The sequence below is a fragment of the Rhinatrema bivittatum genome, chromosome 1 (genome assembly GCF_901001135.1).
Source record: "Rhinatrema bivittatum chromosome 1, aRhiBiv1.1, whole genome shotgun sequence".
NCBI classification, from domain to species: domain Eukaryota; kingdom Metazoa; phylum Chordata; class Amphibia; order Gymnophiona; family Rhinatrematidae; genus Rhinatrema; species Rhinatrema bivittatum.
Window position 1 is genome coordinate 37,821,898 of NC_042615.1, and position 26,509 is coordinate 37,848,406.

A 26,509-nucleotide genomic window follows, 5' to 3' on the forward strand; every position below is an offset into this window, starting at 1 on the left:
GCAATTGGGACACCACGGACATCGTGCGATGGGCCATAGCACAGAACACACAGGAAAACTAGTTCTTACCTGATAATTTTCGTTCCTGTAGTACCACGGATCAGTCCAGACCATGGGTTAAGCCCCCGTTCCAGCAGGTGGAGACAGTTCAGAATTCTGAGGCTAGCCCATATAAGGACAGAACTTACCCCGGAACCCTCAGTATAACTATTGTCAAAGCAGAAAGGTATAAGATCAAGCAAGTACCAGAATAAGTAATAAATATAATAAAAATATCCAAATAACCCAACAATTGGGAACAAAAGAACTGTGTAACTAAGCGCTCTTGTACAACTACCCCTGATCATCAAAAGATGCTTCCGGTGCCTTAACAGTGAACTTCAAAAAACATATGATGCAGGAGATCAAGAAAAAGACAAAAATTCCTGTAAGAAGGAAAAAAATGAGCGGATAAGAGAAGAACGGGCGGGTGTCTGGACTGATCCGTGGTACTACAGGAACGAAAATTATCAGGTAAGAACTAATTTTTCTTTCCCTGTACGTACCCGGATCAGTCCAGACCATGGGATGTCCCAAAGCTTCCCTACAAAGGGTGGGATCCAGACAATCCCGCTCGAAGAACCTGACGACCAAAGGAACCAAAAACTGGAGCCTGAACGTCGAGTCGGTAATGACGAGCAAAGGTATGAAGAGATTTCCAAGTAGCCGCCCTACAAATCTCCTGAGACGACACAGATTGAGACTCCGCCCAAGAAGTCGCCTGAGAACGCAAAGAATGGGCTTTTAGACCTTCAGGAACTGGCCTGCCCTTGCAAATGTAGGCTGAGGAAATCGCCTCCTTCAGCCAGCGAGCAATAGTAGTTTTAGAAGCTTGCTTACCTTTGTTGGGTCCACTCCATAGGACAAACAAATGATCAGAGAGACGAAAGTCATTGGTAACTTCAAGATAGTGCAACAAGATCCTTTTGAGATCGAGACGACTGAGATCATTACCACCGGAGGCAGAGATCTCCTCCGGTGAAAAAGCGGGAAGTTCAACAGACTGATTAATATGAAAAGATGAAACAACCTAAGGTAAAAAGGAAGGAACAGTCTTTAGAGACACACCGGAATCCGAAAAACGGAGAAAGGGATCCCTACAGGATAGAGCTTGGAGCTCAGAAATTCTCCTGGCAGAAGAGATAGCAACCAGAAAAACAGTCTTAAGAGTCAAGTCCTTAAGAGTGGCACGACGAAGAGGTTCAAACGGAGCCGAACAAAGAGCACGAAGCACCAAGTTTAAAGTCCACGAAGGACAAATAGACCGAACAGGCGGGTTCAGATGTTTAGTGCCTCTTAGAAAACGAACATCATCAGGATGAGAGGCGACCGGACGACCCTCGATGGTGCCTAAAAGTGAACCAAGAGCAGAAACTTGAACATGCAGAGAGCTCACCGAGAGACCTTTAGAAAGGCCACGCTGAAGAAAAGAAAGTAAGACCGCCACAGAGGGCGAACGAGCCGAAACTCCCAACTCTTCACATACATCCTCAAAAACCTTCCAAACCCTAACATAAGTAATGGAAGTTGATTGCTTACAAGCCCTGAGAAGGGTGGCAATAACCTCATCTTTATATCCTCTGCGTCTCAAACGACGCCTTTCAAAAGCCATGCCGCTAGACAGAAGTGATCCGCCTGATCGGAAAATACGGGACCTTGGCGCAGAAGATGGGGTAGATGACAGAGACGGAGAGGACCGTCCACCGAGAGATTCACCAGGTCCGCGAACCATGGTCTCCGAGGCCACTCTGGAGCCAGGAGAATGACCGGACCGCAATGGAGCTCTATTCTCCGAAGGACTTTTCCCACTAACGGCCAAGGAGGGAACACATAGAGAAGAACGCCAGAGGGCCAGGGAAGAACTAGCGCGTCCACCCCTTCTGAACAATGCTCCTTCCACCAGCTGAAGAACCGTGGAGCCTTTGCATTGGCTAGCGTAGCCATGAGGTCTAGGTGAGGGGGACCCCACCTGCGCACAATTAGATCCATCGCGACGTTCAATAACTCCCACTCGCCGGGATCGAGATGCTGACGACTGAGAAAGTCGGCTTGAACATTCTCCCTCCCCACTATGTGGGAAGCCGCCAGACGATCCAAGTGTCTCTCTGCCCAAAGAAAAAGCTTTCTGGTCTCTAACGCCATCAGATGGCTCCGAGTTCCGCCCTGTCGGTTTATGTAAGCTACAGTGGTGGAATTGTCTGATAGTACTCGGACAGCTTTGTGACGAATTAGAGGAAGAAAAAACTTGAGGGCCAGACGAACAGCTCGGGCTTCTAAGCGATTGATGTGCCATCGGGATTGGGAAGGGGACCATAACCCTTGAGTGGTTTGAGACTGACAGACAGCCCCCCCAGCCGGAGAGGCTGGCGTCCGTCGTTACTATGACCCAAGAGGGAGTCAAAAGAGGCATTCCCTTGAGAAGGTGAGCTGGGGAAAACCACCATTGTATGCTGGCGATGGTAGATGCGGAAAGAGGAAGAATCTCCTGATAGTCCTCGGATATTGGCTTCCAACGGGACAACAAAGCTGTTTGTAAAGGACGCATATGAGCAAACGCCCAAGGAACGAGATCGATCGTGGAAGCCATAGTTCCTAGAACCTGGAGGAAATCCCACGCCGTGGGAAGCGGGAGAGTGATGAAAGTGTTCAACTGATTGATCAAGTTAAGTGTTCGTGAGTCCGAAAGAAAAACTTTCCCGACTCGAGTGTTGAAAAGGGCACCCAGGAATTCTAGTTGTTGAGAGGGTCGAAGAGTGCTTTTGGAGAAACTGACTATCCAGCCGAGAGACGTGAGAAGGGCTAAAACCCTGTCTACTGCAAGGGAGCAGAGAGCGGCGGACTTGGCCCTTATCAACCAATCGTCCAGGTAAGGATGGACCAGAATTCCTTCCCGGCGAAGAGCTGCTGCGACGACCACCATGATCTTTGTAAAGATGCGGGGAGTAGTGGCGAGACCGAACGGGAGAGCCCGAAACTGGAAGTGCTGACCTAGAATCTGAAAACAAAGGAATTTCTGATGATCTTGACGAATGGGAATGTGGAAGTAAGCCTCTTTCAGGTCCAGAGAAGCGAGGAATTCCCCGGGACGAACCGCCGCTATCACCGCCCTCAGGGCTTCCATCTTGAAACGGGGAACCCTGAGGGCCTAATTTACCTTTTTGAGATCTAGAATGGGGCAGAACGAATCGTCCTTTTTTGGAACAACGAAGTAAATTGAATATTGGCCGGCGCCCCTTTCGTGAACTGGAACTGGAATGATTGCCCCCAATTCCTGAAGATTGAGCAAGGTGTGGCCGCTTGGAACGGCCGCAAGGGGAAACGATGTAGAGATCCGACAGGTGTCTGGCAAAATCTAATGCGTAGCCGTGCTCTATCACGTCGAGGACCCAGAGGTCGGAAGTGATCTTGGCCCACTCCTCGAGAAACATGGAAAGACGCCCACCTAAGTTTCGTGCGGAGGAATGGACCGGCCACATTTCATTGTGGGGTAGACTTAGAAGAAGTGGACTGCTGATGGCCGTCTTGGAAACCACGGCGTCCACGAAAGGAATGGGACCAAGACTGGGACCTGGATATTCCTCCCCTGGGAAAAGAACCACGGGCTCTGCTGACATAACGGCGATTGCCCCTGAAGCGAGAACGAGACGAGCCAAAAGACCTTGACTGTTTGGGACGGTCTTCTGGCAGCTTATGGACCTTGTTTTCACCCAAGGACTTAATAAGCTGCTCCAGGTCCTCTCCAAAAAGCAACTTACCCTTAAAAAGGAAGATTGCCCAACCAAGCCTTAGAGGAAGCATCAGCAGACCAATTGCGCAACCAGAGAAGACGTCTGGCAGAAACCGCAGACACCATAGCTTTAGCTTGGACCCGAAGCAAATCATACAGAGCATCCGCCCCATAAGCAATAGCACCCTCCAAACGTTCAGCTTGTTCAGCCTGTGCAGACGGGAGGTCCTGGGTGCTGAGTAACTGCTGCATCCACCTAAGGCTTGCCCGCTGCATAAGACTGCTGCAAATTGTTGCTCGGACACCAAGAGCCAAAACTTCAAAAATGCGCTTTAAATAAAATTCAAGCTTATGGTCTTGAATGTCCCATAAAGCAGTCGAACCCACCACTGGGATGGCAGTGCGCTTTGTCACAGCTGTGACAGACTAATCCACCTTGGGAATTTTTAAAATGTCCAAGCAGTCCTCAGGGAGAGGGTATAGCTTATCCATAGCTCTCCCAACACGAAGTCCAGACTCAGGAGACTCCCATTCCCTGAGGAGGAGCAAGCCGTGTATGGGATGAAAAGGAAAGGAACGCGGTAAGGCCCTGAGTCCCGCCAGGACTGGGTCCGCGTTTGGAGTCATAGCTGTAGCGACAGAATCCTCTGGGGGAGGGTCAATTCCCAGGATCCAATTCTTCCCGCCTAAATAAACGCAGAACACGCGGATCATCACCCTCTAGGGGAGGGGGAGTAGAATCCTCATCATCCCCAAAATCGCGAGGGTCCACTGGAGGTGGGGGGGGGCCCAGGACCACATGAACCCTAACGGGGCCCTGAGGGTCCAAAACTTCCTCAGAGGAAGGCCTAGGTGGAATTGGAGAGGAGGGAACAATAGGAGGGGGTCCATATCCCTTTGCAGACTGGCCAGATATGAATCATACATTAAAAGTACAAAATCAGACGAAAAACAGGCCCGGGCCAAACTTTTCGGGGGGGGGTTAAAAGGCGAGGGAGGGTCAGAGCCAGCATCCCGAGAGCGAACTGGGCTCAAATCGGGCGCAAAAAGCGAAACATTCGAGTCCCCTGCATCCGGAGAAGCAGGGAGAGAAAAATCTAAGATGGCCACCGCAGCTGCGCGATCCTGCGATGACAAAGGCTTGGCAGCACGGCGGGGAGTCCTTCCCCAAGGCTTAATTGCTGGCGATTCAAAAGAGGGACCTTCACCCCCCCGAAAGGCACCGAGAACAAACCCCTTCATGGGAGAGCCGGGAGGCCGACTCTCCACAAGCAGTGCAGCACAATGGCCGCGGCATGAGAGCAGGAGCCGCGATGTAATTAAGCAAAACAGCTGAGCTGGGAGCCCCAGAGGAGTTAGGCGGGAGATTGAACCCCGCTCTCTCCTCAAATAATAAAACTGCTGCCTTAATGTTAAATTTAGTAAATATTCTCTATTAGTTTTTTTTTTTGTTTAAAAGAACTGTATGAAAAACAAAGCTCTGTGGAAAAAGTGACAGAAAAAAGTTTTAGTTCCTCACAGAGACAGGGGAATGAAATTCATCCCTGAAAGGCACATCCGAGGAATAGACTACTCGGGGCACGGCAGCAGTGGGGAGAGGGACTGGCACCACCAGTATCACCCACACAGGTCACCGGGAAGGGAACCTAGGCTGATAATAATCAAGGGGCAAAGCCCCCCTAGGAACCCCAAGAGCGAGGGAGACAGGAGTGTCTTCCCTAAACACAGTCAGTGAGAAAAGTTCTCAAAACAAAATATATATATATATTTTTTTTAATATGAAGTAGACAAGAAAGGTACTTGCGTGAGCTTGCCCCAAAGAATAGAGTAGACAGAGAGGGCAAGCTAACAGGGAACCGAGAGAGTGAGATGTTCCAGCTGCTGGAGACAGTTGAATACTGAGGGTTCCGGGGTAGGTTCTGTCCTTATATGGGCTAGCCTCAGAATTCTGAACTGTCTCCACTTGCTGGAACGGGGGCTTAACCCATGGTCTGGACTGATCCGGGTACGTACAGGGAAACAGTGATTGACATTATTCGCAGACACTCTGGGCACTTTCTGAACCCGGTCGCCATGCCAAAAAAAAGGGTGCGAAATGGTCGGTAACCTGCGGGAACCGAATGGTTAGGTGGCAAGAACCGACCGGAGACATGGGAAAAATACTTACTAAGCGTCGGAGGGAACGGAGTGCGATGGGAGTCCCCTTCAAGTTTTTCCGTGAGAAAAAAAAGGTGAGAGAAATCTCACAGAGCTCCTAACTCGCGAGGCAAACTGCAGCGCGGAAAAAAAGAGACTTAAGGGAGACCCCTGTGGCCATAGGGATTATGGCATGCTGGGTATGCTCAGTGTGCCAGTCAAAGTTCTAGAAACTTTGACAAAAGTATTCCGTGACAGGGCTCTGTCTGATGATGTCACCCATATATGAGGACTACCATCCTGCTTGTCCTGGGAGAAAGCATATAATTTTTTAAACCTGCCACGGACACTAATAGCAAGTATGTGGACGATTTTAACACACATACTTTGTACTTGCTAATTTTCAGAGAAAAGCATGGATATATTCCTCTTTGAAAGTGTGCATAAAGTACATATTAAAACCACTCATGTAGTTTGTACCTAATGGGCTGTTTGAAAATTACTCCATGAATATATACAAGATACTCTATCACCTAATTCAGGATATTTCATTTCTTTTCTTTTTACTTATTTCAAAACTATTGTGGTATTTAAATTTTCAGGTTTTTTCTCCATTACTGTGATATTATCTGACTATATGGAAATGCATCTATGTAATTTGTTTGCTAGTTTGACATTTATTCTGTATTCTATACCAGTTTTAATAAATCAGTTTTCTTTTCCTTCTATTTATTTCAAGTCTGTCTATCCTATTTTTGTATAAAACAACAGTATTACTTTTTGAATTCATTAGAAATAGTGGATGTGAGGACTAACCAGGACATCAAATACAATAAATCTTACAAGCAATGGAAGACTCACCTCATCATCTGACAGCGATCTATTTTCTTTACAAAATTCCTCTTCTTCCTGATTTTTTTCGACAGCTCCAAGTTCTTCATCACTCTTTCCTTCACCCTCTGTGGAAATTAGTTATGTATGATTGAGGAGATGTATTCAAAGACAAACAAGATAAAGTTTATTTATTTATTTATTTATAGTTTTTCTATACCGACGTTCGTTTGCACATCACATCGGTTTACATTGTAACAAGTAGGAAAATACATCTCAAAGATATCGGATAAACATCTCCAACTGTTAAAGGGAAGTTAAGTTACAGGAGGTAGGCAGAAGGTTTAAGGTAGTCAGAGAAAGGAAATAGTTAAAGGTGAAATGAACTTATATAGAAATGATATGAGTGCGCAAAAACAAAAACTATGTACAAAGGTTTTAGTGAGTATACTAGAGTTACCAAAAATAGAAAAGAGAAGAATAGTTTTCAGTAAAGAGAAGTTATTTACCTTTAAAAAAAGAAATGTAATCTAACCTGATAATTTCCTTTCCTTGAGCAGAAGAGACATATATAATAGGGCCTTGATGGAACAAAGGCGCCTATGGGAACGCATTGGAAACATGTGTAGTGAGGAGAATCCGTGCACCGTATGGTTCGATGCGGATGCAGAGGGCAAGTTCGGTTGACCTCAGCGCTAGAAGATTTTTCACGCCACACATGTAGTCCGAGACCATTCGAGAGGATGAAACCTATATGGAGAAGGTCTGTTAGTGCGTTCAGTAAGTCTCTTAGATAAGTGGCCCAGGATGCATAGAGTGAGCAAGGGCCAAGGGTAAAGCTGCGCAGCTTCCTTGCAGAGCAGCTAAGAGGTTGTGTGTAGGAAAGCACATTGCCCCTATGCTGTCTGTCTCTGTATGCACAAAGATTTGTTGCAGAGGCAGTATTGGAAGGCATAAGGGTATAACTCATGGCTTTAAGGTCCAGGAAATTTATGTGAAACTGTGCCTGGAGTGGAATAGACGCATATTGAGTTGAGAAGATTTTAGGTCAAACTTAGAACCCTGAGTAAAAGCGAGCACGAGCAGGATCAGACTAGGTTTTGGTTCTAGATCTGCAATATAGACGAGGGACGAAAGCGGTTGAACAGCTTAGACCCACTGATAATAGAATTTCACTGAATCTAACCATTGCAGCTTTGGATCTATGAGGAATGTGCATAGGGAAAAAACCCCATAGCCTGACAATGAAGAATTGAAGGGCTGAGGCTATGGAATATGCACGTAGGGACATGTAGGAATTTATTAGAATGTCTGCGTGGTTGCTGGACAGGAAGGTCATCGTGACTGTGGTGGCCAGAAGTGTTCTATAAGGGAATTATGGCAGTGACAGTAATCCCAGTTATTAAATGTATAGTGAGTCATGAAGAAGTTAGAGCTCCTTACGTGGACTGACTGTGGTTATGCAGCTGTCCATGCAAGGAAAAGCGTGAATGATGTTGCACTCCGCAGAGAAACAGCAGTCACCGATAGTGATTCAATGAATACCCCAGTTGCAGAAGCTGGTGCAACCGGCAGAGCTGGGACTGTAATATTGTTGACTCATCATGAAGCACATAGAAAGATTAGAGGTAATATACTTACTGCAATATGGAAGCATGGTGACAAGAGATACCATTTTACCTGTGCCTTCTGAAGAAAGTTGGTATTTCTGAGGTCCACGATGGGCGGAGAGTAACTACTTTCTGTTGAAAGAAAGAATAATGCAATTAATACTCCCCAACCCCCCCCCCTCTGCGCTTTGTAGCGCATGGGGGGAGTGTACCGGGAACCTTGGTACAAAGTGGGGTGGCCGCTCTGATATCCGGCCAGTTGGGAGACCAGGAGGTGTCCAACTGGAGGGGCTGATGTAATCTGGATATCATGTAACCTCCCACGGGAGCGTGAGCAGTAAAGTCTTACCCGCATTTATGTGTGCTGTACAAGGAGACATTGAGACCTGTCGTCAGGCTTCGAGGTGGACTTGCACTTGAGGCAGTATTTGCTAGATCTCGTATTTAGCAGATCAGCGAATGCACCTGGAACTTTGGTTCTGAAGCAGGAACCAGAAGCCAGAGCATTAATCAGTACAGAGCCTCATTGCAGAAAAAGGGAGGATGCCCTGATGCAATCCCAAAGAAATGATACAGAGATTCTCTTGGTATTGTGGCTGACATAGCTGGCATAATGATATGTGACACTAATACGGTTCTTGGAAGGTACATGACCTAGAACTTTTCAAACCATGTGGCTTAATTAGAGAACACATCTCAATGGGTGAGATTGGCTCCGTGGATTTCAGGAGTCATCGAGGGAGTAGACGCCCATCTCAACTCTGATGCGTGGTATGGTAGCGCAGGTATAGAGGAGACAGGCAGAGTATGGCTGGCGCTACCACGGTAGTATTTTGTGGACGGCCACAATCCCCCACTGATGTCGGTGGGGCATGCCTCAGGAACAGGGGAGCCGATTAACAGCTTGTGAACCCGGCCCTTGTCGCAGCGGCTCGATGTCTCGTGACGCTAGTGCAGAATTCTTCGGAACTTGTTCCGGTGTTTCTGGAGCACCAAGGACTGCCAATACTGTGCAGAACAGTGTCGATGGCAGTGGTGATGTTGCTCGGCCCCGAGCACTGTCCAGCATCGAGAAGGATAGCACCAATATGCTGGATGGCGTTGGTGGTGGACGGTCACTGTGTCGGTGACAATGCATGCCACGGTGCTCGGCCCGGTCTTTCCCCCGCGCCGAGATGGATGTCCTCGCTGTCTTGGATGGTGACTGATGACAGACTGTCAGCATGCCTGCACTGCTCCTGGCACTATGTAGTGTCGTAGGCTAATACGGGGCTTTAATAAGAACCCCTACGCATGGAGCACTGTGTTCAGGTGAGGGCATTACGTGGTGGTACTATGTCGGTATTGACGGTGTCGATGGCGGCCTCAGCGGCCTCGAAGGTATCGTCAAAAATATATATGAAAAAAACGTAGATGACTCGGCCAGAGCAATAATGACAGTGACAAAGCACTGACTGCATCAGCGTAGGTATCTATGGGAACGATGTGGCATCGAATAATCGAAAAAACATTGTTGGCATCGGAAAAATGATACCGGCATCGATAGAGTCGATGACCACATCGATAGGAACGTCGAAGACGCAGATGGAAACGACGGCATGGCCATGGGCGTCGACGGTATTGATTGGATCAACTCGGGCACCAATGGCATCGATGGAATGGACCCTGGCATCGATGGAATGGACCTGGGCATTGATGGCATCAATAAAATAAAGGATGGCATCGATAGAAATGACCCTGGCATCGATTAAAGTGCCCTGGGCGACCGTGGCATTGACCCGGGTATAGATGGCACTGACGAGACAAGGTATAAGTCGATGGCATCCATCCGGGCAATGATGGCACCGATGAAACCCAAGGAAAAATCAGTGCCATGGATGAAAAACATGGCTGGCACTGATAGAAACGATGCAGGGACCGATGACATCAGTGTACCACGGGGGGATGGGTACCGATGGCATTTAAGAATCCAGGACGGTCTGAAAGGGGTACCGATGGTAGCAATGGGGCATTGACTGCGCGAGGGTATCAAGGAATCGAAGGACCTGAATTGACAGGGGCCCTGGCGGCAACGGAAACCGTGGAAGTCCCTGTCCCACTAGCGCTAATAACCAGGCAGAGTGTCACAGAGGGACACTCGCAGGCTATGTTTGGCTAACTGAAAACACAGGGAGAGGGAAGGCTGCAATCGGTTGGCAGGCCGGGAAGGTGCTAGGAACCGACCAAAAAAACAGGGCATAGTACTCACCGAGCGTCTAATAAACGTACGCGAAGGGAGACCCGTGCAGGAAAAAGTGTTTGTGAAGTAAAAGTTTAAGTGTTTCCGTGCGGAAAAAGTGTTAGAATTTCTCACAGAGCTCCTAACCGCTATGCTTACTGCAGAGCGGAAAAAAGAAGACTGAGGGAGACACCTGTGGCTCACAGGGATAATTGCAGGCTGAGCATGCTCAGTGCACTCAGCGTGCCAGTGTCAGTCAAAGCTTTGTAAAAAACTTTGACAGAAAAGTTTTCTATACAGGGCTCCCATTCTGTGATGTCACCCATATGCGAGGACTACCATCCTGTTTGTCTTGTGATAAAGACTGATAGGTTAGTACTCACTGAAGCAGAAGCTGTATCTTTGGAAGTCGTGGCAGGTAGAAGTTGTAGAGTGGCAGGCCCCAGGTTAGGGAGAGCAGGTTCTCGAGGAGCGAGTACCTGGGATCCCATGATAGGCATCTGAAAGGAAGTAGAAGGGCCCCTGAGGAGCGGGTACCCTAGTTAGTAGAATTACCCCAAAGGGAGAAGACAGCTTCCTGCAGCAGCTAGGAAGCGGCAGAGCAGCTTAGACTGGAGCGATTCCAATCCTTGCTAACTCAGTTTGTTAGCAAACGAAGGGTAGACTAAATACTAGGATGTGATGATGTCACTCGGAGGGGATGCCCCTGAGGTTCCCACCATGACGTGGATAAAGACATGGGTGGCATGCACACGCGCATGCTAGAAGGCTCTCAGGAAAAACATGGCAAACGCCGTCGACATTGCCAATCCGGGGACGCCGGGGACAGCGGCATGAAGACGCGGTGGCAGCCAACTTCCCAAGGCTTGAGGAAAGAGAAGGAAGAAAGGTGAGGCACAAAGGTCAAAGCCGTTTGAGACCGACGGACGCAACAACAACCAACAAGGACTAAACTTCATAATCTGGGTAAACAAATAAGCGTGGGGGTAGCTTGCTTATTACGGTGGTTACTACCCTAAACCAATTAAGCCTGATACATCACTTTGAATACATAGTCAGTGCTGCTCTCTGCTTCTACGGCAGGGGGAAAAGTGGAAAACAGGATTTACATTCAGGCAACAACCAACAAGGACTGAACTTCACAATCTGGGTAAACAATCGTGGGGTAGCTGCTTATTACGGCAGTTAATACCCTAAACCAATTAAGCCTGATACATCACTTTGAAAGCATATACAGGGTTGGTGTCTGCTTCAACGGTAGGGGAAAGTGAAGAAAACAGGATTTACATTCAGACATCATCCAACAAGGTATCGATCTGTGCAATCTGGGTAAACAAGCATCGGGGTAACTTGCTTGATGAGGCGGTTACAACCCTTAACCATAAGCCTTATGCTCACTTTTGATGCAACTCCAACATAACTCTCTGCATCAATGACAAGAGATGGCAGGAAATTTGAATCAAAAAGTTACCAACAAGAGCCCTGAAGTTGGTGGTTGGTGAAACAGATAAGTATGGGAAAATAAGTGTGGAAGCTTGCTGGGCAGACTAGATGCCAGAACGATTGGTCTTTTTCTGCCGTCATTTCTATGTTTCTATATAAGTGGGAGGGCAACTGGAAGTGTCTTGTAGCAGACAGGTCCCTGCACCCCAAAACTTGCTTTCAGTCCATAATCCAGCACATCTCTCTACATTGGGGAGCAATACCTAATACTATCATTAGCATGGAATTTCCATGTGAGGGTGCTAAATTAAATGACGATGTTGAGCATAAAACTGCTTGCTGCACTGGCAGCAGAGTTTGTGCATAAAAATTGAGAGCACATTTGAGGTTTAAAGTGTGTGCTGTGCACACCTTTTTACATCAGCTCCAAAGAGTGGTACACAAAGAGTGATAGAGCTGTGGAGTATGATTCTAGAAACTGTCATGTTTCCGGACACATTTAAAAGGAAGTTGAATGAATTTCTGAAGAAGAAAAGACTGGGAAGGATCAGTGCAAATCTAGGAAGATGTCATTTTATTTATTTATTTATTTTTAACTTTTCTATACCGACGTTCCTGTATGGAATACATATCACATCGGTTTACAATGTAACTGCAACATTCGCTCGGGAGCGATACAAAGAACCAGGGGAGTCAAATTAACAGAGGCGAGGGGGACTACTATCTATACATTTTGTATCCAAGAAGTTGTTCTCTAGCTGGGAGTCAAAACCTGCTAATCCAGACTAGGCTGTATCAATAAAGATTTTTTTCCCAAGGTCACAGTAAGGGAAAAATTCCTTTATGAATAAGGTTAGTGATTCTTTGGCTGTCTTTTACATTATTAGTAAAGAGTTTCCATATACAGCTGAAGTAACCTAGAGGTTAGAACTGTGGGCTGAGACTAGGGAAGCCAGGGTTCAAATCCTGTTTCTCTCACTGCTGCTTCTTGTGACCTTAGGTAAGTTACTTTACTCTCCAATACCTGAGGTACAAATAGACTGTAGCAGGGAAAATACCTACTGTATGTGATTTGTAACTTACATTCAGGTCTATCCTGTAAAGTGCGTCCGCGGTTTCCCCGTCCCTAACCGGCTCTCTACTCACTTTCCGGCCGCGTTAGCCCTTCCTGCGATCCCGAATCCCCTTTAACCTATTCCTACTGCGTCCTAAATTCCCCGGGCAACCCCTTCCACACGCGGCATGTATATTGCATGCAAACGAGCGAATTAGCTATTCCCTAGCATCCTGTAACCCGCGCCCCGACTATCGCTAGTTTTCCCTGCCATTTGTCGCGCATTTAACCTGCTAACTTACCGCCTACCCTGACTCCTGCGGTAGAGGCAGGGGTAAGGGTAGGTGGCAAGCTTTCTCCCCAGCCCCCGCTCACCTGCCCCGGCCGCGATCATGGGTGCCGGTCTCCGGGGCAGCTCCAGTCCTCTCCCCTCCTCCCGAAGCAAAAAAAAGCGAAAAAACCAAAAGCAAAAAGAAAGTCGCTTCGCCGCTTAACTCTTCCCTCCTCCCGGAGCAGGGCGCGAAAAGCAGCCTTGCTCCGGGAGGAGGGAAGAAGAGACACTAAGCGGCGAAGCGACTTACTTTTTGCTTTTGGTTTTTTCGCTATTTTTTTTTTTGTTGCTTCGCCGCTGTCAGTGTCTCTTCTTCCCTCCTCCCGGAGCAAGGCTGCTTTTCGCGCCCTGCTCCGGGAGGAGGGGAGAGAGATGACAGCGGCGAAGCAACTTACTTTTCCATCCGATCGGACCCGACAGCGGCGAAGCCAAGAAAAAAGCGAAAAAACCAAAAGGTGACCCGACCCGACTTACTTTTGCAGCCGTCCGGCCATCTGTAGAAGATATCGTTGCTCCCCTACCTCCCCGGGAAGATGGCTGCCAGCACGGGGGAAAGCGGCCCCTGTGCATTCACTTGGCTGCTCAAGACGTGACGTCACATCTTGAGCAGCCAAGTGAATGCACAGGGGCCGCTTTCCCCCGTGCTGGCAGCCATCTTCCCGGGGAGGTAGGGGAGCAACGATATCTTCTACAGATGGCCGGACGGCTGCAAAAGTAAGTCGGGTCGGGTCCGGGTCGGGTCAGGTCAGGGTTACCTTTTGGTTTTTTCGCTTTTTTTTTGGCTTCGCCGCTGTCGGGTCCGATCGGATGCAAAAGTAAGTTGCTTCGCCACTGTCATCTCTCTCCCTTCCTCCCGGAGCAAGGCTGCTTTTCGCGCCCTGCTCCAGGAGGAGGGGAGAGAGATGACAGCGGCGAAGCAACTTACTTTTGCATCCGATCGGACCCGACTTCCTGGTATCTGTCATTTCAAATGACATTTGAAATTTATTTAGGTTTTTTAGGTTTTTTAGGTTTTTTATATACCGGTCTTCTTGCATTGGATGCAAATCCAATGAAATGACAGATACCAGCGTGGCGTGAAGCATTAGGCCCGCGCACCCAGGATACTGTATAGGCGCTCTATCCAGTAAAATGGGTTGCGCAGGCCTAAGGCTTCACGGACGCGGTTTACATTTAAATAAAATTAGTGTTCAGGATCGAGCGGTAGGTGAGCTGCACTGTGCGTGCTGCAACCGCGGGTGCCGCAGGCACTAACGCAGCTCTTTCTACCGCTCGGTACTGGATAGACCTGATTGAGCTTGGCTTTGGAAAGCAATTAAAGTAATTAAACTAAATAATCCAAGTAGATTGAACATATTACCGATATATGTTTTGAATACTGGTATAAAAAAAGTGAATAAATAAAAAAATATTTGACTTTAGCTTTCCTTCCAAGCTATGTTAACAAATATCCTAACATTTAAATATTTTTTTTACCTTTTTCTGAAGTTTCTTTTTCCTCTTCCTTTTCTTCTTCTAAGTTTGCATCTTTCTCCAACTCCTTTTGTTCTTCCAGTTCTCCTTTTGTACTGCACTGAGGTGAGTCAGCTTGCTTTCTCTTAATATCTTCATCTGTTTTCTATGGTAGTCAACATCAATTGTTAGTTTCTGTACAGAAACATTGTCTGCATTAAAATAGTAGAAGCTCTGCATTCATATCACATAGAAACAGGTCTTAGATATAGGATGATATAAAAACACTGCCTTTATAATACCATTAATGTTACTTAATACAGCTAACAAAATAGTGACTGATGTTAGACATTTTATTAAGCATAAAAAGAAAGCTATGGCATTGCACAGTGAAATAAAGAAATAAGAGGCATAATATCTGAACCAGGAAAGAGGCATATATCACATAAAACACTTTTTACACTTCTCTGTGTAAGTGGCAATATCTAGAAAAATAAATTGGAGAAAGTGAGTTTGCTTACCTGTAAACAGGATTCTCCATAGACAGCAGGATAAATCAGCCATAACTAGTCAACCTTAGATGTAGACAAGGACCCAGCTCAGATAAGGTCTTTCTGTGTATGTGTGAGAGTTCCTGTGCATGGTTGCTGACTCTTGAGCCCACACAAGACTGATGCGTTCTAGTTATTGGAGACTCTGGATTTTAATGACTTTTGTAAGAGCTTGATTATATTGATGTAACCCTTTCCTTGCATATGTATATGAGAAGCATATCTTACTGAATTTTGCTGTAGTTGCCATATGTTGTGTCCTGATAGATATTTCTTTATGTTTTTAGAATTAAGTTTATAATACCTTCTAATGTCCCTCCTGACAAAGCATTTCGGCAAATCATAGACTGTGTTGAGGGACCCAATCTTTGTGAACTGTGATTACTTGTGAAGCTCTCAAACTGAAAGGTGCAGCTGCAAAGATTAAAAGTATACAACAGGCATGGACTCTGTTTAAAAATACCATCTTTGGTTTAAATATAAATTTAAAAAAATATACCATCTTAGAAACACAGTCCAGATGTATTCCACACCTAAAAAAAGGGGGAAAGATCATCAAACGATTGCCAGCATGGTTAAAAGGTGCGGTGAAAGAGGCTATTTTAGCCAAAAGAACTTCTTTCAAAAATTGGAAGATGGATCCATCTGATGAAAATAGAAAAAAGCTTAAGCATTGGCAAGCTAAATGTAAAACACTGATAAGACAGGCTAAGAAAGAATTTGAAAAAAAGTTGGCGGTAGAGACAAAAACTCGTAATAAAAACTTTAAAAAATATATCTGAAGCAGGAAGCCTGTGAGAGGGTTAATGGACCATTAAATGATCGAGGGGTTAAAGGGCATTTAGGGAAGAAAAAGGCCATTGAAGAAAGACTAAATGAATTCTTTGTTTTGGTGTTTACTTTTGAGGAGATACTCATTGCGGAGATGGGTGATGATTCAGATGAACTGAACCAAATCACAGTGAACCTGGAAGATGTAGTAGGCCAGACTGACACGCTGAAGAGTAGCAAATTGCCTGGACTAGATGGTATATACCTCAGGGTTCTCATAGAACTAAAAAATGAAATTTCAGATATATTACTAGTAATTTGTAACCTATCGTTAAAATTGTCTATCATATCTGAAAGACTGGAGGGTAGCCTATGTAACCCCGATTTTTAAAAGAGCTCCAGGGGTGATCCAGGAAACTATAGACTGGTAACCTGATCTTAGTACCGGGAAAAATCGTTGATGAAAGTATTCTAAAGAATAAAATCACAGAACATATTGATAGACATGGTTTAATGGGACACAGCCAGCATGGATTTACCCAAGAGAGATCTTGCCTTACAAATCTGCTAGGTTTTTTTTGACGGGTTAATAAACATGTGCATAAAGGTGAGTTGGTAGATGTAGTGTTATCTGGATTTTTAGAAGGCATTTGACAAAGTTCTTCATGAGAGGTTGTAAAGAAAATTTAAAACTCATTGGATAAGAGGCAATGCCCTTTTGTGGACTGCAAACTGGTTAAAAGACAGGAAACAGTGATTAGGATTAAATGGTCACTTTTCTCATTGGAATAATGTAAATAGTGGAGTGCCTAAGGATTCTGTACTTGGATCGGTGCTTTTCAATATATTTATAAATGATCTGGAAAGAGGTACGATGAATGAGGTGATCAAATCTGCAGATGACACAAAATTATTCAGAGTAGTTAAATCACAAGTAGACTGTGATAAATTGCAGGAGGTGCTTGTGAGATTGGAATATTGGACATCCAAATGGCAGATGAAATTGAATGTGGACAAGTGCAAATTTATATATATAGGGAAAAATAACCCAAGTTGTAGTTACATGACGTTGGATTTCATATTAGGAGTTACTACCCAGGAAATAAATCTAGGCATCTTAGTGGATAACACATTGAAGTTGTCAGCTCAATATGTGGCAGTGGTCAAAAAAGCAAACAGAATGTTAGTAATTATTAGGAAGGGAAAGGTGAATAAAATGGAGAATGTCATAATGCTTTTGTATCACTCTATGGTGAGAATGCACCTTTAGTATGGTGTGCAATTTTGGTCGCCGCATCTCACAAAATATATAGTTGCATTGGAGAAGGTACAGAGAAAGGCAACCAAAATGATAAAGGGGACTCCTCCATGAGGAAAGACTAAAGAGGTTAGGGCTGTTCAGCTTGGAAAAAAGACAGTTTAAAACAAATTTGAGAAAATTATTTTTCACTCAACACACAATTAAGCTCTGGAATTCATTGCAGAGGATGTGGAAACACTGAGAGGAGAGGATCACCTTGCTGGTGGCTGAAAGGAATCAGTAAGTTTTTGCTTGGGACATTGACTTTTTTAAAAGTATTGGGGCAAAGTTAACTATTTGGGAATATTATTTAGTGTGTTTGTGTGCTTGTGCCTTTAATAGTCAGAAAGGCAGTGAATAAACAAGTTAGACTGTTTGTATTTTTAAATAGTCAGTCAATAAGGTAGCAGTAGGTAGGCAGTGAATAAACAAGTTAGACTGTTTGTATTTTTAGTCAGTCAATAAGGTAGCAGTAGATAGTGTGTTTATTTTTAAAAGTCTGCAGAACTGAGTGTTCTGCAGACTTTTAAAGAGCTGACTGTTTGTTTTTAATACTAACTGAGTGCATTGTATTGAAAAAAAAACCCCACAAAACCCCCCCCCCCCCCCCACAAAAAAGTAGCCAGAAGCTAGAAATAAGCTAGGAGCAGTATATACCAAGGTAAAAAAGTTGAATAGTTCAGCTCAGTTACTCACCTTGGAAAGGTGTTGAGGTAGTGTGATTGGGTTTGAATAAGGGACCAACATTTGTTAATCAAGGGAGCAGTGAGTCACTCAGGCTGACTAACTGAAGTTAGACTGTTTGTATTTCCCAACCCCTAGCTCATCCCTTAATTTATAGGCAGGTGCCACTTTCACAAAAAAAAACCCCCAAAACCCATCAACAAAAACTTTATTGAGAATTCGATCAGACCCCGGTAGGCCACTACCAGACACATAGTGAATTCATTAATACATTTAAAGGAAGTTAGACACATTCCTACTCCCATAGCAACCTAAAACTTAACTAGGAACTGATCAAAATTGAGATGAAGGCAGCAGTCCAGCAGCAAGAGGGGGGCTTCCCAGTCTTTTGCATCGAGTGTCACATGTATGATTTTTTTAACCCACCGGTGAGAAGTTGTACATGTGCATGCGATGCAAAGAGCTCCTGGCTCTCAGAGAACGAGTCCGATCTCTGGAGGCTAGAGTGGCAGACCTGGAGAAGCTGAGGCAGACAGAGAGGTATATAGAAGAGACCTTCAGGGACATAGTAGTCAAGTCCCAACTTCAGACTGGCAGCCCTGGTTGCTGCCTTGGAGGAAGGTGGGTCTCATACTGGGAGAGCACCAACCAGGTATAGCAGGAAAGGATCCTGTAGCAAGGACCTGCTCTCTAGGTGATGCATTGTCCTTCGCACTGAGGATATCTCCCCCAAGGCCTACTGCCCCAGGAGGGAAGGGGTAGGTCGGCCGTCATAGTTGGTGATTCGATTATAGGAATGTAGATAGCTGGGTGGCTGGGTGGGCGTGAGGATCGCCTGGGTAACAATGCCTACCTGGTGCGAAGGTGGCGGACCTCACACGTCACCTAGATAGGATTTTAGACAGTGCTGGGGAGGAGCCGGCTGTCGTGGTACATGTGGGCACCAACGACATAGGAAAATGTGGGAGGGAGGTTCTGGAAGCCAAATGTAGGCTCTTAGGTAGAAAGATTAAATCCAGAACCTCCAGGGTAGCATTCTCTGAAATGCTCCCTGTTCCACGTGCAGGTCACCAGAGGCAGGCAGAGCTCCGGAGTCTCAATGCGTGGATGAGACGATGGTGCAAGGAAGAGGGATTCAGTTTTGTTAGGAACTGGGGAACCTTTTGGGGAAGGGGGAGTCTCTTCCGAAGGGATGGGCTCCACATTAACCAGGGTGGAACCAGACTGCTGGCGCTAACCTTTAAAAAGGAGATAGAGCAGCTTTTAAACTAGAACAAAGGGGGAAAGCCGATAGTCCGCTCAGCAGCGCATGGTTCGGAGAGAGGTATCTTTAAAGGATACTAATGATGCATTAGAATTAGGGCCATCCCGACAGTGAGGTTCCAATAATTAGAAAAGTAGTCCAAGTGCCTGTAACTAAAAACTCACCTGAGCTAAAAAATTCTAACTTATCCCTATCAATTAAAAAGCAGAATAAAAATACAAACAAAAAACAAACTTTGAAATGTTTGTATGCTAATGCCAGAAGTCTAAGAAGTAAGATGGGAGAATTAGAATATATAGCAGTAAATGATGACAGACTTAATTGGCATCTCAGAGACATGGTGGAAAGAGGATAACCAATGGGACAGTGCTATACCCGGGGTACAAATTTATATCGCAATGACAGAGAGGAGGACTCGGGAGGAGGTGTGGCGCTTTATGTCCGGGATGGCATAGAGTCCAATAGGATAAACATCCTGCATGAGACTAAATACAAAATTGAATCTTTATGGGTAGAAATCCCTTGTGTGTCAGGGAAGACTACAGTGATAGGGGTATACTACCGGTCCACCTGGTCAAGATTGGTGAAGATGGACAGTGAAATGCTAAGAGAAATTTAGGGAAGCTAACCAAATTGGTAGTGCAGTAATAATGGGAGACTTCAATTATCCCAATATAGACTGGGTAAATGTATCATCGGGTCACGCTAGAGAGATAACGTTCCTGGATGGAATAAATGATAGCTTTATGGAGCAATTGGTTCAGGAACCGACGAGAGAGGGAGCAATTTTAGATCTAATTCTCAGTGGAGCACAGGACTTGGTGAGAGAGGTAACGGTGGTGGGGCCGCTTGGCAATAGTGATCATAATATGATCAAATTTGAATTTAAATGACTGGAAAAGGAACAGTGTGCAAATCCAAGGCTCTCGTGCTAAACTTTCAAAAGGGAACTTTGATAAAATGAGAAAAATTGTTAGAAAAAAAACTGAAAGGAGCAGCTACAAAAGTAAAAAATGTCCAAGAGGCGTGGTCATTGTTAAAAAATACCATTCTAGAAGCACAGTCCAGATGTATGCCACACATTAAGAAAGGTGGAAAGAAGGCAAAACGATTACCGGCATGGTTAAAAGGGGAGGTGAATGAAGCTATTTTAGCCAAAAGATCTTCATTCAAAAATTGGAAGAAGGATCCAACAGAAGAAAATAGGATAAAGCATAAACATTGGCAAGTTAAATGTAAGACATTGATAAGGACAGGCTAAGAGAGAATTTGAAAAGAAGTTGGCTGTAGAGGCAAAAACTCACAGTAAAACTTTTTTAAATATATCCGAAGCAGAAAGCCTGTGAGGGAGTCAGTTTGGACCGTTAGATGATCGAGGGGTTTAAAGGGGCACTTAGAGAAGATAAGGCCATCGCGGAAAGATTAAATGATTTCTTTGCTTCGGTGTTTACTGAAGAGGATGTGGGGAGGGTACCCGTAATGGAGAAGGTTTTCATGGGTAATGATTCAGATGGACTGAATCCAAATCACGGTGAACCTAGAAGATGTGGTAGGCCTGATTGACAAACTGAAGAGTAGTAAATCACCTGGACCGGATGGTATACACCCCCAGAGTTCTGAAGGAACTAAAAAATGAAATTTCAGACCTATTAGTAAAAATTTGTAACTTATCATAAAATCATCCATTGTACCTGAAGACTGGAGGATAGCAAATGTAACCCCAATATTAAAAGGGCTCCAGGGGCGATCCGGGAAACTACAGACCAGTTAGCCTGACTTCAGTGCCAGGAAAAATAGTGGAAAGTGTTCTAAACATCAAAATCACAGAACATTATAGAAAAGAACATGGTTTAATGGAACAAAGTCAGCATGGCTTTACCCAGGGCAAGTCTTGCCTCACAAATCTGCTTCACTTTTTTTGAAGTAGTTAATAAACGGTAGATATAGTATACTTGGATTTTCAGAAGGCGTTTGACAAAGTTCCTCATGAGAGGCTTCTAGGAAAAGTAAAAAAGTCATGGGATAGGTGGCGATGTCCTTTCGTGGATTGCAAACTGGCTAAAAGACAGGAAACAGAGAGTAGGATTAAATGGGCAATTTTCTCAGTGGAAGGGAGTAGGACAGTGGAGTGCCTCAGGGATCTGTATTGGGACCCTTACTGTTCAATATATTTATAAATGATCTGGAAGAAATACGACGAGTGAGATAATCAAATTGCAGATGACACAAAATTGTTCAGAGTAGTTAAATCACAAGCAGATTGTGATAAATTGCAGGAGACCTTGTGAGACTGGAATATTGGGCCATCCAAATGCAGATGAAATTTAATGTGGATAAGTGCAAGGTGATGCAATATAGGGAAAAATAACCCATGCTATAATTATACAATGTTGGGTTCCATATTAGGTGCTACCACCCAAGAAAGATCTAGTGTCATAGTGGATAACACATTGAAATCGTCGGTGCAGTGTGCTGCGGCAGTCAAAAAGCAAACAGAATGTTGGGAATTATTAGAAAAGGAATGATGAATAAAACGGAAAATGTCATAATGCCTCTGTATCGCTCCATGGTGAGACCGCACCTTGAATACTGTGTACAATTCTGGTCGCCGCATCTCAAAAAAGATATAATTGCGATGGAGAAGGTACAGAGAAGGGCTACCAAAATGATAAGGGGAATGGAACAACTCCCCCTATGAGGAAAGACTAAAGAGGTTAGGACTTTCAGCTTGGAGAAGAGACGACTGAGGGGGGATATGATAGAGGTGTTTAAAATCATGAGAGGTCTAGAACGGGTAGATGTGAATTGGTTATTTACTCTTTCGGGTAGTAGAAAGACTAGGGGGCACTCCATGAAGTTAGTATGGGGCACATTTAAAACTAATCGGAGAAAGTTCTTTTTTACTCAACGCACAATTAAACTCTGGAATTTGTTGCCAGAGAATGTGGTTAGTGCAGTTAGTATAGCTGTGTTTAAAAAAGGATTGGATAAGTTCTTGGAGGAGAAGTCCATTACCTGCTATTAAGTTCACTTAGAGAATAGCCACTGCCATTAGCAATGGTTACATGGAATAGACTTAGTTTTTGGGTACTTGCCAGGTTCTTATGGCCTGGATTGGCCACTGTTGGAAACAGGTTGCTGGGCTTGATGGACCCTTGGTCTGACCCAGTATGGCATTTTCTTATATTAAAGCAATCAGTGTAGTTGAATTTAGTAGAATGGTATCTATTTAAGGTTGGGATATTTGACAGGAAAATTGGTTATTACCTGCTAATTTTCGTTCCTGTAATACCACGGATCATTCCATAGACGGCAGAAAAAGACCAATCGGCCCATCCAGTCTGCCCAGCAAGCTCCCACACTTATCTGTTTCATCAACCACCAAGTTCAGGGCCCTTGTTGGTAACTATTTGATTGAAATTTCCTGCCATCCCCTGTCATTGATGCAGACAGTAATGTTGGAGTTGTATCAAAGGAGAGCATAAGCTTAATGGATAAGGGTAGTAACAGCCGCATCAAGCAAGTTACCCCGATGCTTGGTTACCCAGACTGCACAGATCAAGGCCTTGTTGGATGTTGTCTGAATGTAAAACCTGTTTTCCACATTTCCCCCTACCGTTGAAGCAAAGAGCAGTGCTGTATAAGTATTCAAAGTGATGTATCAGGCTTAATTGGTTTAGGGTAGTTACCGCCATAATAAGCAAGCTATCCCCACACTAATTTGTTTACCCAGATTGTGACGTTCAGTCCTTGTTGGTGGTTGAATGCAAATCCTGTTTTCCACTTTTCCCCCTGCCATAGAAGCAGAGAGCGACTCTGTGTATGCATTCAAAGTGATATCAGGCTTAATTGGTTTAGGGTAGTAACCGCCGTAATAAGCAAATTACCCCCATGCTTCTTTGTTCTTCTTCTTTGTGAACTTTGTGAACTTCTTTGTGAAGTTCAGTCCTTGTTGGTTGTTATCTGAATGCAAATCCCTTTTTCCACATTTCCCCTTGCCGTTGAAGCAGACAGCAATGTTGGAGTTGCGAAGGCTTATTGAGTAAGGGTAGTAATCATCAGGTAGTAGCCTCCATTCCAGTACGCCACCCTACCCCCATGGCTCTTCTCTTCATTCCCATCCTCTAGCCTTTATGGATCCACAGTGTTTATCCCACGCTCCTTTAAAACTGTGAAGGATTTCAGTCTTCACCACTTCCTTTGGAAGGGCATTCCAGGCATCCACCACCCTCTCCGTGAAGAAATACTTCCTGACATTGGTTCTGAGTCTTCCTTCCTGGAGCTTCAAATCATTTCCCCTTGTTCTACAGATTTTTTTCCAGCGGAAAAGGTTTGTTGTTGACCATGGATCATTAAAACCTTTCAAGTATCTGAAAGTCTGTATCATCTCACCCCTGCTCCTTCTCTCCTCTGGGGTGTACATATTTAGGTTCTGCAATCTCTCCTCATAAGTCATTCCAAACAGTGGGTTGAGTCTCCTGTCCAGCAGATGGAGATAGCGAAAAACTGAAAGGGTATCCTATGTCAGGACCCTGCAGCCAGCAGGGGTCCCCCTTCAGTCTTATTTTATAGCTACAGGCAGTGCCGAAAAAAGAAAACAATAAAGCATTACGAACCCAACACCGCGGGGTGGCGGGTGGGTTTCGTGAGGACTAACATCCTGCTGTCCTGTGAGAACACCTGTTACAGGTAAGCAACATTTGCTTTCTCACAGGACAAGCTGCAGGGTCAACACCCTTTCCTCTAGGAAGTAGAGGGGGACAGGGTGGTTGGATACCTGAAGGTCCAGGTCTGGGCTCAGAAGGAATAGGAGGAATTATCGGAGGCACCGACGGCATCGGTACAGACATCGAGGGCATCGATGGATGACTCAGGGGTGCCGATGGACGTATAGGCACCGATGGTTGGATCGGTGGCGAGGGAGGTATAGGCATCGATGGCTGAGGCAAAATTCCGGATGGAGGAATGCGGAATGGTGTTTCTCCTCCCGATGATGCTGACAATGGGGAGGGCATCGGAGCCCCGGGATCCATCGATGGAAAAGCGGCCATGAGGACCTTCCATCCTGGATAGCAGCGGTGCCAGCACTGCTGGAATCGGGTCGATGATCGGTTCCACAGTCGGTGCCGGAGGAACCTGAAGACGTTGCATCACCTTGTCGATGGCCTCCTGGACCATCCGGTCCAGTTCTTCTCAGAGACCTGGAGCAAGCAGCCCCGGCTCCGCAATAGAAGAAGGAGGCAGAGGCATAGCCGGAGGGACCACAGTTACAGGCAGAGGCGCGGCTCCCGATCCCCGATCGGGTGAGGGTTGCCTTGGAGACCCTGTCGCAGGAATGGTCGGTGCCTTTCCTGGACAGGGTTTTTTCGACAGCGGCTCGGACGATGGCGAGGTCGATGATTTTGCTCCCTTGATGGTCCGAGTCTTACAATGTTGATGGCGATGTTTTTCCCTGCGATCTCCTCGATCCTGAGGAGGAGTAGAGGGTGTCGATGGCCGAGTAGTCGTCGATGCCGAAAGAGAAGTTCCATCTTCTCCATTCTGGCCTTGCGACCCTTCGGTGTCATTAGGGCACATTTGGTGCAGGTCAAGACATCGTGCTCACATCCTAAACACATTACACAGACTTTATGGGGGTCTGTGATAGACATGGTGCGGGTACAGTCCGGGCACCGATGAAACCCCGACGCCATGGAAAAAAATTTAGCCGCGGTACGGTCGACGGCCAGTAGGCCGCGAAGGCCAAATTCGATGGTAATCGACAGAGCACGGGTGAAAACTTACCAGAGTACCGCAGAGTTATAAAAGTTTAGAAGAGGGACCCCTGTGGGGCAACAACTTTTAGTAATTCTGTGAGGAAAATTCCTGTCAGGAATCTCTTCAGAGCTCCTTTACCGCAAGGCTACTGCTGCACGGAAAAAAGAAAACTGAAGGGGGACCCCTGCTGGCTGCAGGGTTAGTGCCATGTTGGGCATGCCCATTAGGGGCAAGTCAAAGTTCTGGAAACTTTGACAGAAGTTTTCTGTGATTGGGCTCCATCCTGTGATGTCACCCATATGTGAGGACTACCATCCTGCTTGTCCTGTGAGAAAACCTATTACAAGGTAAGCAATTTTGCTTTATCCCAGGACAAGCAGGATGCTAGTCCTCAAATATGGGTGATTAGCAAGCTACAGGCTGAGTCATCTTTGTATTGGACCAACAGCGTACAACTTGTGCAACAGGCACAACTAGTGTTCTGTTGGGAAAAATGAGGCAGCCTGAAATCACGAAAGGTTGGATGTGGAAGGAGTTGGGATTATACTTCATACTGGAAACAAGTTCTTTAAGACAGATTGCCATAGGCTGAATCTTGTCGTCCTTCCTTGTTGAGACAATAATGAGCCACAAAGGTGTGAAGAGAACTCCATGCTGCGGCTTTACATATGTCAGCTATTGGCACTGAACGATAGTGTGCTACTGAGGTTGACATTGCTCTTATTGAGTGAGCCTTTACTCGCCCCTGGAGGGGAAGGCCTGCTTTTTCATAACAAATTGTATACAATCTGCAAGCCAATTAGATAGAGTTTGCTTGCCCACCGCTTTTCCAGGTTTGTTTTGATCAAAAGAAGCAAAGAGCTGGGTGGATTTCCTATGGGCTATAGTGCGATCTAAGTAGTACGCAAGCGCATGTTACAGTCCAAGATGTGTAAAGCCCTCGATCCTTGATGAGAGTGTGGTTTTGGGAAGAAAGTAGGCAAGATGATGGATTGATTCAAGTGGAATTCCATAACTACCTTGGGAAGAAATTTTGGGTATGTATGGAGTCTCACTCGATCATGTAGGAATTTTGTGAAGGGTGAGTATGTGACAAGTGCTTGTAACTCACTAACCCTTCTAGCAGATGTGATGGCTATTAAGAAAATAGTCTTCCAAGTGAGAAATTTAACATCACAGGAATCCATGGGTTCAAAAGGAGAATGCATGAGCCTCGTTAAAACTACATTTAGGTCCCATTCTGTGACCGGTGGTCAGTGTGGAGGTTTAAGTTGAATTAAACCTCTCATAAATCTACTAACGAAGGGTTGCACTAATATTGGTGCATCTCAGACGGTGTTG

General features: G+C 45.4%; 1 protein-coding gene across 1 annotated transcript in view; it reads right to left on the reverse strand.

Moving 5' to 3' along the window:
• Nucleotides 1-26,509, reverse strand: part of CLGN (calmegin) — a 629,426-nt gene that overhangs the window by 1,851 nt on the left and 601,066 nt on the right. Inside the window, 2 exon segments of the mRNA XM_029603388.1 lie at nt 6,764-6,861; nt 14,866-15,007. Coding sequence (XP_029459248.1) covers nt 6,764-6,861; nt 14,866-15,007 — 240 coding nt within the window.